The sequence below is a fragment of the Zingiber officinale genome, chromosome 10A (genome assembly GCF_018446385.1).
Source record: "Zingiber officinale cultivar Zhangliang chromosome 10A, Zo_v1.1, whole genome shotgun sequence".
Classification (NCBI taxonomy): domain Eukaryota; kingdom Viridiplantae; phylum Streptophyta; class Magnoliopsida; order Zingiberales; family Zingiberaceae; genus Zingiber; species Zingiber officinale.
In genome coordinates this window covers 23,065,537-23,078,507 of record NC_056004.1, presented here as the reverse complement: position 1 = coordinate 23,078,507, position 12,971 = coordinate 23,065,537, and the positions used below count along the sequence as shown (strand labels likewise).

General features: G+C 45.7%; 1 protein-coding gene across 1 annotated transcript; it reads right to left on the bottom strand.

Moving 5' to 3' along the window:
• Window positions 1–7,094: 7,094 nt before the first annotated feature.
• Window positions 7,095–9,678, bottom strand: LOC122027529 (ABC transporter G family member 1-like). Its single transcript, XM_042586518.1, has one exon. It carries the CDS (start codon window positions 9,416–9,418, stop codon window positions 7,358–7,360), a length of 2,061 nt encoding a protein of 686 aa, XP_042442452.1. The 5' UTR covers window positions 9,419–9,678; the 3' UTR covers window positions 7,095–7,357.
• Window positions 9,679–12,971: the final 3,293 nt, after the last annotated feature.

Below are 12,971 nucleotides of genomic sequence, written 5' to 3'. Positions count from 1 at the left end.
ACTTTTGGGACTCAAATGAGAAATTTTGGGTTGTTACAGAACGTCCCTTCGATCGCCAGGTCGAACAGACGAAGAGCCCGATCGACGACCTTATCATTAAAAGCATCCGAGCGAATGCAGGCTTATTTCATAAGATCAAACCTACTCGACTCAGCTCCCTGATAAGTCTCTAGGGCCGCCCGGGAGGCTGCCAGTTCTTCCTTTAATTTGGTCAGCTCCTCATCCTTAGCGTCGAGCTGGGCCTTTGCTGTAGTATGCTTGGTCAGTCGTCCATTCCGCTTAGCCTGCAGTGTAGTCTTAGCCTCTTTTAGGTTTTCGGCTAACACCTTGAACTCCTTGCTTTTAATCTCCAAGTCCTCGATGGCCCGGAGCTTCTTAGTGTTAGCCAAATTCAGCTTCGTCTCAAAAGAGCTAACCTATTTCTCTAGTCGAGCCAGTTGGGTAGCCTGCTCAGAGCTTTTCTTTTTCTCAGCCTTCAGCTGCTCGGTGCTTTTACCCAGATCGACTCTTAATTGAGCCAGTTCGGCATTCAGTTGTTCCAACTGCGCTTGGGAAGCTACTGCCTAGCTGCTCGGAGCGCACAGCTTTTTAACTTCCTCCTCCAAAAAGGTGAGCCGCTGGCACATGGCTAGGCTCTCCACCCAGTACTACAAGAAAGCAAAGGCATTTATTAAGAGTCGAGCGGCGACAATAATAAATACAAAGTACTTACCCCAATAGACATCTAGGTATGGCTATCAGCGAGTGCCCCCAAGGGCATGATCGCCGCATGGGCACAAGTGTCTGCTCAGGTTTGTGCAAGAGGGTCCTGGATGATTATTTGATGCTCCGGAGCTCAAGACTCAGCGCTTGTAGTGTCGCTCCACTCATCCATGGGCAGGTGGATGACTGCAGTTATGTGGCGCTAGCCACTCTGAGCAATGTTACGATTCTGCAAGTGCATGGATTCGTCGTCAGTAATATATAAGATTGTCGAACCACAGGGATTATTGATTAAGCACTAGAGATGTCGCAAAGTAAGTTATCTAGATGGTCGAAAGTCGGCTTTGGCGCTTGCAAACTAACGAGAGTGATTGAAGAGAGAAAGAGAAGGAGGAGAGAATCGATCTTAGAGGGAATTGAGCTTTAGGAAGTAGATTCTAGGATTTCGGTTTCGTTGTGGTGGAACCTGATGCATCATGTTTTATCTTTTACTCATTGTCAATCAACATACATTCACCGGAAGTTAAAGCTACTATCCTTAAATACTAATCAGAGAAGATCCTTGTGAAATCCTATTACGGTTAACCCCTGTCACTAGGGCGTCTTAGTAGATCACAAGAATATAAATCTAATCGGTATCATAAGGATAGAGATAGGGGTTTGGTTTGGTCTCTTACTTCCTAGTGGAGAAGTTGCCTCTCCTTTCAAGGGAATATCCTAGACGTCCATGAATGGGTTACCCCTATCATTAGGGCCCCTCGGGTGTACGATCTAAGATCCTCTCTTTACGAAATTAGCAATTCCTACACAATCAATTAACATGATAAGGCAACAAGTCTCATGCATATCAAATAGAAACAAAGCAAGAGAAATCATCCAACGAGTAAAGGCACAAACATGAGTCTTACATCAAACCCTATCCAAAACTACTCCCTACATCCATAGAAAAGGAGATCTACTCCATTGCGAGAGAGGAACAACCCCAAAACATAAAGTAAAGCACACTTACAACCCTTGATGTGAGAAGAAGGGGAAGAAGAGATGTTTGCCGAGATTTCCGATGTCTTGGTGATGCCTCCTTGCTCTGGAGATGGACGGAACGTCAAGAGATGGCGGTGGATGAAACTCTAGGGTTTCTCCCGAAGGGGATAACCCTTTCCCAAGGAGAGGGGGCAAAATCCCAAAACCAAAGATGCCAAGAATAGGGTTCTTGACCCTTTTATACCTCCTCCAAGCTGTCCAGGTAAACCAGGATTACAGGGGTCCTGTAAACTGAGTTTTTCACCCATTAAACCAGGTCTTCTCATGATTCACCCTGAACCAAAGTTGTATCTCTTGAAATTATCTTCAATCTGATACTTTGATCGAGCCCTGGTTCAAACTGATCCGAAAGTTATGGCGGTTCGAAATTTAGTCTGCGGTCTGGGCGGAGGTCCAGTTGAACCCGCTGTTGGGAGGCACGGTCGTGCCATCTAGCATGGGAAGACAATGCTTTCTCTCTGTTAAATCTGAATCAAAGTTGTAGATATTGAAGTCATCTACGTTTCGATAAAAAGAACATCCTGAAACTCCAATAGAGCGCAAAGTTATGGCCAAATTACGAACGGTCTGTAATCTGCTCAGAATTCAGCACAACCCTATTTTGGCGTGGCATGGCCCGTGTTCTTCATCGCATGGCCGTGTGGAATCCACAAGGCTTCTTCTTGAGTTGAGTCACACGGCCGTGTGGCACTCACACGGTCGTGGCCTTTTTCTTCTCTGCCAAGGTCACACGGCCGTGTGGATTCACACGGTCGTGACCTTCTCTACCTCTGGAATGTTGGCACGGCTATGTGTTGCTTGGCCACGGGATGATTGGCACGGCCATGCCATTCGGCACGGCCAAGGCCTTCTTCAAATCTGGATTACAAGCACGGTCGTGCCATTTGGCACGACCGGAACATGCTATGGCCACACGGTCGTGTGGCCTACACGGCCCAAGCGCTTTTGCTCCATTTTCGCTCCAAATAACGTCCTGTCAACAAGAAAACACACAAAAGAGCATGTCTCCGAACAAAAGAGTAGTTATGCTGAATATATGCTGATGCGGATAGTGTTGGGGGCAGAGAGGGAATAAGGAGGAAAAGAAAGGGCAATTTGGTCTTTTGGGATGTTAAGGGTTTGTATTGAAAAAGCAGGCACGGTTCAACAAGGAGGGGGGTTTTTTCAGGCGCTGGCTTTCTCCGCCGCCAGCCAAGGAGAAGCTTGGGCGCCCTTCGCCGCCATCCTCGAGCATCGGTGGCTGTTCATAGTCCCCCTTCTTCCTCCTCCTCTCCTGCTGCTCACCAACTCCATCGCCGATCGCCACTGTCTTCGTCGTCTCTATCACAGCGTGCATAGCCCGCCGCTGGTAGCTTCCTCACGAACTGCGCCGCCGCTTCACGCACGCAGCCGCTCCGGGCGTCGCCTTCCTTCTCCTCTCCCTCCGGCCGCAAGCACCTCCTCTTCTCCTCCTCGTGGTGCCGCCACCGGACGGGCACGACGCCGCCTCTCGCGGCTATCGCCGCCTCCAGCGGCCGGCGCCGCCTCCAACGGCCGGCGCCGCCTCCTGCGGCCTTCGCCTCCTCCTGCGGTCGTCGCCGCCTCCTTTCCCGGCCACTGCCACCTTCTCCCGCAGCCACTACCGCTGCCTCCGGCAGGCGCTACTACCTCCGGCGGGTGCTGCCGCCCCCGGCGGCCATCACCACTGTCTCACGCCGCCTCCGGCGGCTATGGATGCCACTGCCGAGGCCCCCAGCGGACAGCGACATTTCTTCCAGCAGCGCCACAGTGCCTCCGGCGGACAGTGCCTCCGGCGGACAGCGCCTCCGGCGTCCAGCGCCGTCACCTCCGGCAGCCCCTGTCGCAGCCACCGACACCTCCGGGCAGCCGTCATCACCCTCCAAGCAGCCGTCATCTGACGGGCTTAGGTTTGCTTATTCAGGCCTTCACGCCAAGATTATGTTCGGCTTGTGAGCCGATGTGGATCCGGCCATCGTGCTATTGTATTTCATTCTTCGTACCATTATTATGCTTGTGAGTCATTCGTATTATCCGGCTTGCGTGCCGTGTGCCGGCCTGTGAGCCGCTGTATTGTTCCGGGCTGCTACGGCTCGATTAGTGACACGACCAGCTCATCCATCCTTCCGAGGGCGCCCCCCTGGGCCAGGGTAAGTTCTCGTACTTGGTATCTGTTCATTTTATTGCTATACTATTATGCGGTTACTTATATGTCTGTGGGATTCGCCTCGAGCACCGAGGTACCAGAGACCGGGGGAACCCGGTCGCTGGATACAGGTACAGTTGACTGGAGGAGGACTTCTGACGATCTGGTCAACGTCGAGGACAGCTCACCACCGGGTCATGAGGATGCGGTCTACATTCCAGCCATATCACACCCCGGCAGGTTCGTCTTCTCAGCTTCCCGACAGGAACATATGCTAAGAGAGGTGAATATGCATAGAATATACGTGAATAAAGTAAGTGAATGTGCATCAAAACATGTATAAATAATCATAAGATCTACGCACATCACACCCCCAGACTTGAACCTTTGCTTGTCCTCAGGCAAAACCCGCAATCTAGATTCATGTGGTAAAATAGTGCATCATAATCTCTAGCAAGTCAATCTAATCCTATCAGATGATTTCATTGGTGAGCAAGTTACAAAAGTAGTTTGAGTATGAGTAATAGTCCTCCGTGCTCAGTGCGAAAGTGGCCTAAATCTATCAAGTTTCAATCCCTAAGTCTAGTCAAGTCGTCATAAAATTGTGTTCCTTATGCTTCCGGTGATAGACACTTACCTGCCACACGCAGGGTTCGTTCCCCTTAAAAATGTTATGCATCGTTTACACAAGGTCTCAAAGGAATACTCAGTATCAAGAGAAATATAGCATTCATTTCCCCAGTAACCTAACTCGGTCTCAAAGGGGTGAATTGTTAGTTTCCACTCACGACAACTATTTTTTATCCCTTATTTTTTTCATCATTTTTTTCTCTTTGAATGTTTGCATAGTACCAAACTTGAACAAATTTTCATTTTTTTTTTGGATTGATTTTTCCAAATGAGCTTACATGATCTGAGTTTATCCAGTAACCAAAATGTAGTTGAGAGGTCACCATAAAAACACAAATATTAGTCCAATTCTATGAATCATGACTATTTTAGAGTTATCAACCATCAAAAATAGGCATAGTGTATAGAGATCCTAAAACAAGGTCAATACTTAAATTCTTATAGTAAAAACATTGCTCACTTCATGCTATCAAAGATAGAAAAAGATAGATCACTAAACATACTAGCACCATAAGTAGCCAATAAATCACATGGAATCTAGAATACACGTGCTAGTATTTTGTAATAAGGAACAAACAATCATGATGTGATGTAAGATGCAACTAGCAAAAATTTTATTAAGCAAAAACTGAACTAAACCAAATACATCTAATGCATCCCCCAGACTTAAACTTTTTATTGTCCCAATAAAAACTAAAAACAATGTGGAGGAGATAAAAAGTAAGAGAAGTTACCAAATGATGTCATTAACTTCTCCACCATGTAGTTGTCCTCCTCCTAATCTTTGAATCCTATAAAAGAAAGTAGACAACAAAAATTAAGTAGAGGATACATGTTTATTATAAAGAAATGAAACTAGAAAGATCTAAACGAAGAAAATGAACTTGGGTTGCCTCCCAAGAAGCGTTTGTTTAAGGTCATTAGCTCGACCACCTCATTAGCTTCATCTAAATCTCGCTCTTGGAAGGGTAAGATATTTCATCACCCTCTTACCAAGGGCTCTTATTATGGAGGGAGCTTTCATCAAAAAGTGAAGAATCGCTATCTCCATCTTCGTCTTCTTGGAAATTCTTTCAGGAGATCGAAAACGGTTCAGATCGAGCTTCCAATTATAGGCCCCATGAAAATCTGCACACCCAAAAGAAAAACATACCTCTCCCAATCATGCTATATTAGATAGAACTAAAACCTTATTAAGATGAATTGAGTATGTGTCAAAAACTGAATCACATTCAATAAAATCAATTATAGGTACCTTTATAAAGTTTTCCAAAAGATTACTAGAAATACTAACCTTGCATTGTTGAGATATACCTAAAAGTTCTAAACATGTGGATCTGACTTCTTCATAAATAAGTACTGGTTCTAGCTCTGACTCAAGTGATGGTCCTTCTAAAAATGGTGATTCTTGGGGCTTTGCTTCTATTGCACAAGTCCCTACACATTTATCATCAACCAATTCCATTCTTACAAATTCCATAGCATCAATTGGTTGTGCCATCAAAGTAGGTGATTCTTGGGACGTGTTCTCCATAGTACACATCCCTAAACTTTTATCCACCACGTTACCATCAAAAGAATTGAAGAGTCCACTAACATCAATAGCATCAATAGAGGAATCAACAGCTTTATTAGAAGTTTGTAGTAATAGTTGTAAAGCTAGGATCCCCCGTTGCACCATTAGCTCTTTAGAATCATGTGTTGTGATCTTCATCGGACTTGGAGCAGGAATGTTTGGGTCTTGAGAGTCCTCTAAGTCAATTAGCTCATCTGGTTGTGAATGATGTGGTCTGTCCAATAAAAAATCATCCTGAAACTCTAACGGACTTTGATACACATGGGAAGAATGCTCAATAAGAAAAGCCTACCTGGCGTAAGTCAATTGCCACGTGGAAGGAAAGTCAAAGAGGTCAACGCATAAGGGTAAGCAACATACAATCAGTGTGGGTGCCTCGGCCGATCAGAGGGATTACTGTTCGGTCGGCCAGACGGTCGGCAGTTGATGCTCTAATTAATCAACCCGCCAAATGGGCAAGGAGCTCGTGTCGAACAGGCTTGTAATACGGACCGATCAAGGAGTCTGATCGGCTCTAGGTGCGGCGTTGGCATTGTACTCATAAACGGACCGTCCGAATGGCACAAGGAATAACACTACGCAGGAGTGAAAGATAATTAATAAGGGGAACACAACATCTGTTAATAAATGTGTAGAAGATAAGATAAAGATACTTTTGGTTTGTCATTAAACCATGCCATTAAATAAGGAAAGACGAAAGATCATCCAGAAAGGTATAAAAAGGATCTACAGGTATAAGGAACAGGGAGGAAAAATATTTCTGAGTTCTACGATTCTTCACTTTCTTACTCTCTTCTTCTATCCTAACTTGAGTGTCGGAAGGTCAACGTCAGAGACCACTTTCCTAATCTTAGTTTTGTTTTACAAGGCCATCGAAATCTTTTTCCTATCAGTGGTCCCTCCATTCTCGACTTTTCAACTTCCTTCATTCGGACATATCATGATTTTCTTCGGTCTTACAAAATATATCCTCATATAAATTAAATAAAAAAAATTACTTAATTAAATAAATACACATTAAAAATTTATACGCCTTAAAATGAGTTATAATTACATCAAACTATGAATATCTCCATAATAACTTAACGCCTTCTACTGCACAATAGCTTCCACCGTATTAAAAAGAAAAGTCAACCAAAACAAAAACACTTGGCACAAAAAAATAAAACGCATAAATTACAATTGCTCCCACTTTCTAGCTCTTATTATTATTTATTAACCATTTTTTTTCTTTTTAAATTAATCTTTTTCTTTACTGCCTTAGTCTACTCCCTCTTGCTCCTGCTCCCCCACAACAAACTGAAATAAAAGAGCAACCTAAAAAAGAATCCCCAAGCCACGATCACCGACAGAGAGTTCCACTTGCCGAGCTGATCAACCCTCTGCCACTGCAGCACATCAGACCCTGTGATTATGCAAGTGTCATTACCAATATTCATCCCCAAAGCTTGGCCGATCGCAGCCAGAACTTCTTCCTTCCTCGCCGTCGGCAAGCTCCCCATCAAGGTGCCATCGAACATCTGCACTCCCCGGGAGAAGCACTTGGACAGGTCGTAGCTGAACTCGTTCGTCATCAACGCCTCGTACGGGTATTTCACCAGCGAAATGTAGTGGAGCCAAATCCAGTAGCTAGGTATCCGATTCCGGTTGATGAAGAAGCCGCTGAGTAGCAGGAAGTAGGAGAAGACCGCGGCCGAGATGGTGTAACACAACACCACGTGCGACAGGACGCCGGAGATGAAGGTCACGAATCCGCTGGCAGCCCAGAAGGTGGCCAAGATGGTCAAGAAGAAAAAGACGAACCCGTCTATGCCTCCGGCCAAACCCACGGCGAAGTAGATGATCGACACCAAGGTGATGGCGAGGATGACCAGGGGAAGAAAGGTGATGACGGCGTTGGAGAGGACGTAGGAGGAGCAGCGGTAGGCGTTGAAGGCCGTCTCCCGCAAGTAGATGTACTTCTCTTGGATGAAGACCGCCAGGGTGTCGGCGCTGGTGAAGAATATGGCGGTGATGGTGATGGCGATGAAGCTAATTCTCTCGCGCATGGCCTCGGGGGTGTCGCGGAGCCGCCAGAAGATAGTGGCGAGGAGGAAGCCGGTGACGACCATGTCTGCGATCCGGAAGGCCATAATCTCCGGCGTACGCGACATGTTCAGCAGCGCCCTTTTGGTGATGGCCAGCACCTCGACCCAAATGGGGTTCGCGTACGAAGCAGGGGCGACGCCGCGGTACATCATCTCGCCGGACACGAGCTTTCCGTTCGCGATGCTGTTCCTCACGGCCTCCTGCAGAGGGAAGCAGGGCACGGCGGCCGGTCGCGCGTGGTGATTCAAGGAGTTTGAGGCGACGAGGCGCCTGACGCCGTCCGGGGTCGTGTCCTCCATCTCGCAGACGAGGTCAAGGGCGAACTCGGCCGGATTACCGCCCTCAGGAACAGGGCTCCCCGCCGCGGCCAAGAACTCGGTGAGGCCGTGGGGCGGCCCGCTGTACACCGTCTGCCCGCGAGAGAGGAAGATGAGGCGGTCGATGAGGCCGAGAATCCGGTAGCTTGGCTGGTGCACCGACATGATCACCATGCTCCCGCTGCGCGCGATCCTCTGCAAGACTTGAGCCACTATGAAGGCGCTGGTGGAGTCGAGCCCCGACGTGGGCTCATCGAGGAAGAGCAGGACGGGATCGTGGACGATATCGGAGCCGATGGAGACTCGGCGGCGCTCCCCGCCCGACACGCCGCGATGGCCCTCGTCGCCGATGATAGTCTTGGCGGCGGAGCGGAGATCGAGCTGGTCGATCAGCGCCTGCACGCGCTCCTTCTTCTTGAACTTGGAGACGGAACGCGGCAGCCGGACCTCGGCCGCGAACATCAACGTCTCCTCCACGGTCAGCATCGGGAACATGAGATCGTCCTGCATCACGTACGCCGAGATGGCCCTGAGGAGCCTGCCTTCGAGCCTTTCGCCGTTCACCGCGATGGTTCCTCGAAGGCTGGCCCTCTCGATCCGGTTTGCCAGCGCGTCGATGAGTGTGGTCTTCCCTGACCCGCTCGCGCCGAGCACCGCCAAGATCTCCCCCGTCCGCACTTCCCCGGAGACGGAGTCTAAAAGCATCCTCGTCCCCGGGAACACATCCTCCGGGTCGCTCCGGAAGAAGGGGAACCTCTTGGGCCTCTTCACGCTGTAGGAGAGATCGGTGAAAGTGAGGACAAACCCGCACGGGTTGGCGGCGCCACCATAGGCCGCGGCAGGCGCCGGCGAATGGTCGTACTGGTGGGCGAGGAGCGGGCTGGGACTGTTGAAGGGGGTAAGGTTGACCTCTTTCGCCATGAGGCCGCAGGCAGCTGAGCTCGCAGTGGAATTAACAATGGCGGAAAACGAGTGGAAATTTATCACAAGAAATTATAAAATTTAATCATAAAAAAGAAATCTCCGCTACTTTCTCCAAACTAAATTTCTGGTGGCTGCATTTAATCTCACTGAAGGAACACAGCCAGCTGGATGAAAAGGAACCATAAATGAAATCCCATCAACCAAAGTGAAGTTGCTGGTTTTGACATTCATCTTCACGCGTCACTGATTAAGCTTTGTTTCTACGATAACCTACTTATAATAAGTTTAACGGTCCAGTGCTCAACTACAGTGATCGCGAGCGACTCCATCGGTGCTGCCATTAATGAACGCTAACTAACAACTACATTCTTGTGACATTTTCGTCTTCGCGCGACTGATGCGAGTTTTTCCTAACGGAGATCAAGATGGATGCAGATCGCATCGAGGAAAGTGACATGTTTTTGACGTGTCTAACCAATTGCCGGATTGGAAAGATCTTCCTTAGGAGAGAAGCAAAGGAGTGCAATTAATTCTCAAACTAATCAGGAGCAAGACTTATGGCTCACTTGGAGACTTATGGGTCCTATTATAAAGTAAGGGCATCCACGTAAATTTTTCTATAAATATTTTTAATATTTAAAATAAATTATTTACTTTATTAAATTTATATTATCATTTTTCACTATACATTATATTAATTATCTTAAAATTTTCATTATTTTTTATTATTTTCTTTTCTCTTTTATTTTTTTATTATTTTTTTATTCCCCTTATCTAATATCTAGGTTTCATTATCCTTTATTTTTTTATCTCCCTAATTAGATAATATTTTAATAATTAAAAATTAGATTTCATTCTTTAAATTTAAAAGAGTATTATTTATAAAATTTAAATTTAGGAAATAGATAATATAGGTAATGTAAATTTTTTTTATTTAAAATATAAAAGTTAAAATAAATTTTATGTTGAAGAAAACTACTGTGATGTGCTAATTCGGGTAAGCATGGAGTTGCTTTAGAAGATAAATAATCAAATCAAGCTTCTATAATTTTAGTCCTCCTGCTATAAATTTATGGGGTCTTTAGTTGATGAGTTTGAGAATGAGGGAATAGAATGATAGTAAAAGATAGTGTTTGGATTGTGGGTTTGGGAATCACATTTTGGGAATGATTACCAAATTTATGAGAATCAACCAAACTCATATAACTTGATGGGTTTCATTTCCATTCCTATTCTCATTCTATCCTACTATCAAACTCATACCCATAATCATTCCCATCATTTAACCAAACATATTCTTACTATTTTTCATAAACTGACTAATGATCCTATATATCATATTGTTTAGAGTTATTGTAATCCTTTCCTCAGTAGTAATATTTGGTGAATCCAAGAAAAATTTTGATTTCAATGATCAAATTAACTTACTGGTTTATCTTCGTTGAGTGTAATTCAACATAAGAGTGTTAAGTGTTGGGATCGAAATATAGATAGGGGGGGTTGGGTGAATAGCTCGACGTGATCTCGTGTTCATCGTTACTTATTTCTTGTGATGAAATACAGCGGAAAATACAAAGAAACAACACTCAACGCTAACACTAGGGATTTACTTGGTATCCACCTCAAGAAGATGTGACTAATCCAAGGATCCACACACACTCCACTATGAAAACACTCCTTTTCGGTAACTACCGAAGGCGGAGAAGCCCTACAAGCTCACAGTACAAGAAGAAAGGGAAGGAAAATGTAATACAAGCAAAAGCTTACAAAATATGCACAAGAAAAACCCTAACTCTAGCTTCTTCTTCTTGTTAAAACTCGCCTCTTGACTTGGACGTGCACCAGCACTAGCCTCCAAGAACCTTCAAAATCTGGCGAAGAGAGCAGGAGAGGATCGCAGTGTCGCGTGGAGAAGAATCAAGGAAGTGCTACTGTGGGAAACGCTCACCAATAGCTATATCCTGCGCCAACGGTCAAATCTCAATCGATTGGATTGCTCCCAATCGATCGGGGAGGCTTTGGATCGATCGGTCGATCGATCCAGAGCGCCTCTGTGCTCTCGGGAATTGACTGGATCGATCGGCTGATCGATCCAGGGCTTATCGCGTGAAAACGCACCTCCCAATCAATCGCCCGATCGATTGGAAGCTCCCAATCGATCGGTTGATCGATTGGAAGCTCCCAATCGATCGGTTGATCGATTGGGAGGCTTTCTGTTCGCACGACACTTCTCCCCAATCGATCCACGGATCGATTGGGAGGAGGTTTGTCACGGGGACTCACCCAATCGATCAGTCGATCGATTGGGCATGAGCCAATCGATCGACTGATCGATTCAACTTCTGTTTTTGCCCAAAAACAAGTACAAAGTCCCCTGCACCAACATCAGGTCAACCATGACCTGTTGGTTCATCATGCCTAGCATTCGGTCACCCTTGACCTGCTAGGACTCCCTCACCAAGTGTCCGGTCAATCCCTTTAACTCACTTGGACTTTCACCAGATGTCCGATCAACCTTGACCCATTTGGATTTCATGTGTCTGGCTTCACTCACCAGGACTTCCCTTCTGCCTAGCTTCACTCACTAGGACTTCTCCTCTGCCTAGCTTCACTCACCAGGACTTTCCTTACTGCCTAGCTTCACTCACTAGGACTTTCACCTGGCTTCACTTACCAGGATTTTCTTCTGCCTAGCTTCACTCACTAAGACTTTCACCCACTTGGACTTCCACCAGATGTCTGGTCAACCTTGACCCATCTGGATTTCTTGTGTCTGGCTTCACTCACCAGGACTTCCCTTCTACCTAGCTTCACTCACTAGGACTTCCGTTCTACCTAGCTTCACTCACTAGGACTTCTCCTCTGTCTGGCTTCACTCACCAAGACTTTCATTCTGTTGGTTGCTACTCGGAAAACCTAGAGGTTCCACTGTACAAAAATTTTGTACAAAGGTCTGAACCTTTTCCTAGCTACCATGTGTTCTTTTAAATTAAATTTTGGATCGCCTGCGGAACTTAACACGTTTGATCCAAAACTTAATCTATTTGTTCTTTTAGGTTTTGACTTGGATCTCCTGCGGAACTTAATACGTTCGACCCAAGTCACCTTAAGTTATTAATTCCATTAAATATTAATTTCCATAATTGGTTCCCAGTACTGACGTGGCGAGGCACATGGCCTTCTTGGATATGGGAGCAACCACCACCGACTAGACAAAACCTTTTATGGAAAGCTAATATTTAATTTCCTAAAATAACTTTAGGTTAACCGAAAAGAACAATCAAATCACAAGGAAAAGAAAAACAAAAGAACACTATATCGAAAACAAATTCGAAACTCTAGAATCGTATGCCTCTTGTATTTAGTATTATTTCCAAAAATAACTAGTATGATGCGGAAAGAAAAAATACTAGTTATACCTTTTAGAAAAATCACTTGATCTTCTACCGTATTCCTCTTATAACCTCGGACGTTGTGTGGGCAATGATCTTCCGAGATGAGAAACCACCAAAGCACCTTCTCCTTTCTTCAAATTTCGGCCAAGTACAAA

Bases quoted from the DNA above. Each gene is read 5' to 3' on its own strand.
- LOC122027529 (XM_042586518.1), bottom strand. From the start codon at position 9,418: ATGGCGAAAGAGGTCAACCTTACCCCCTTCAACAGTCCCAGCCCGCTC.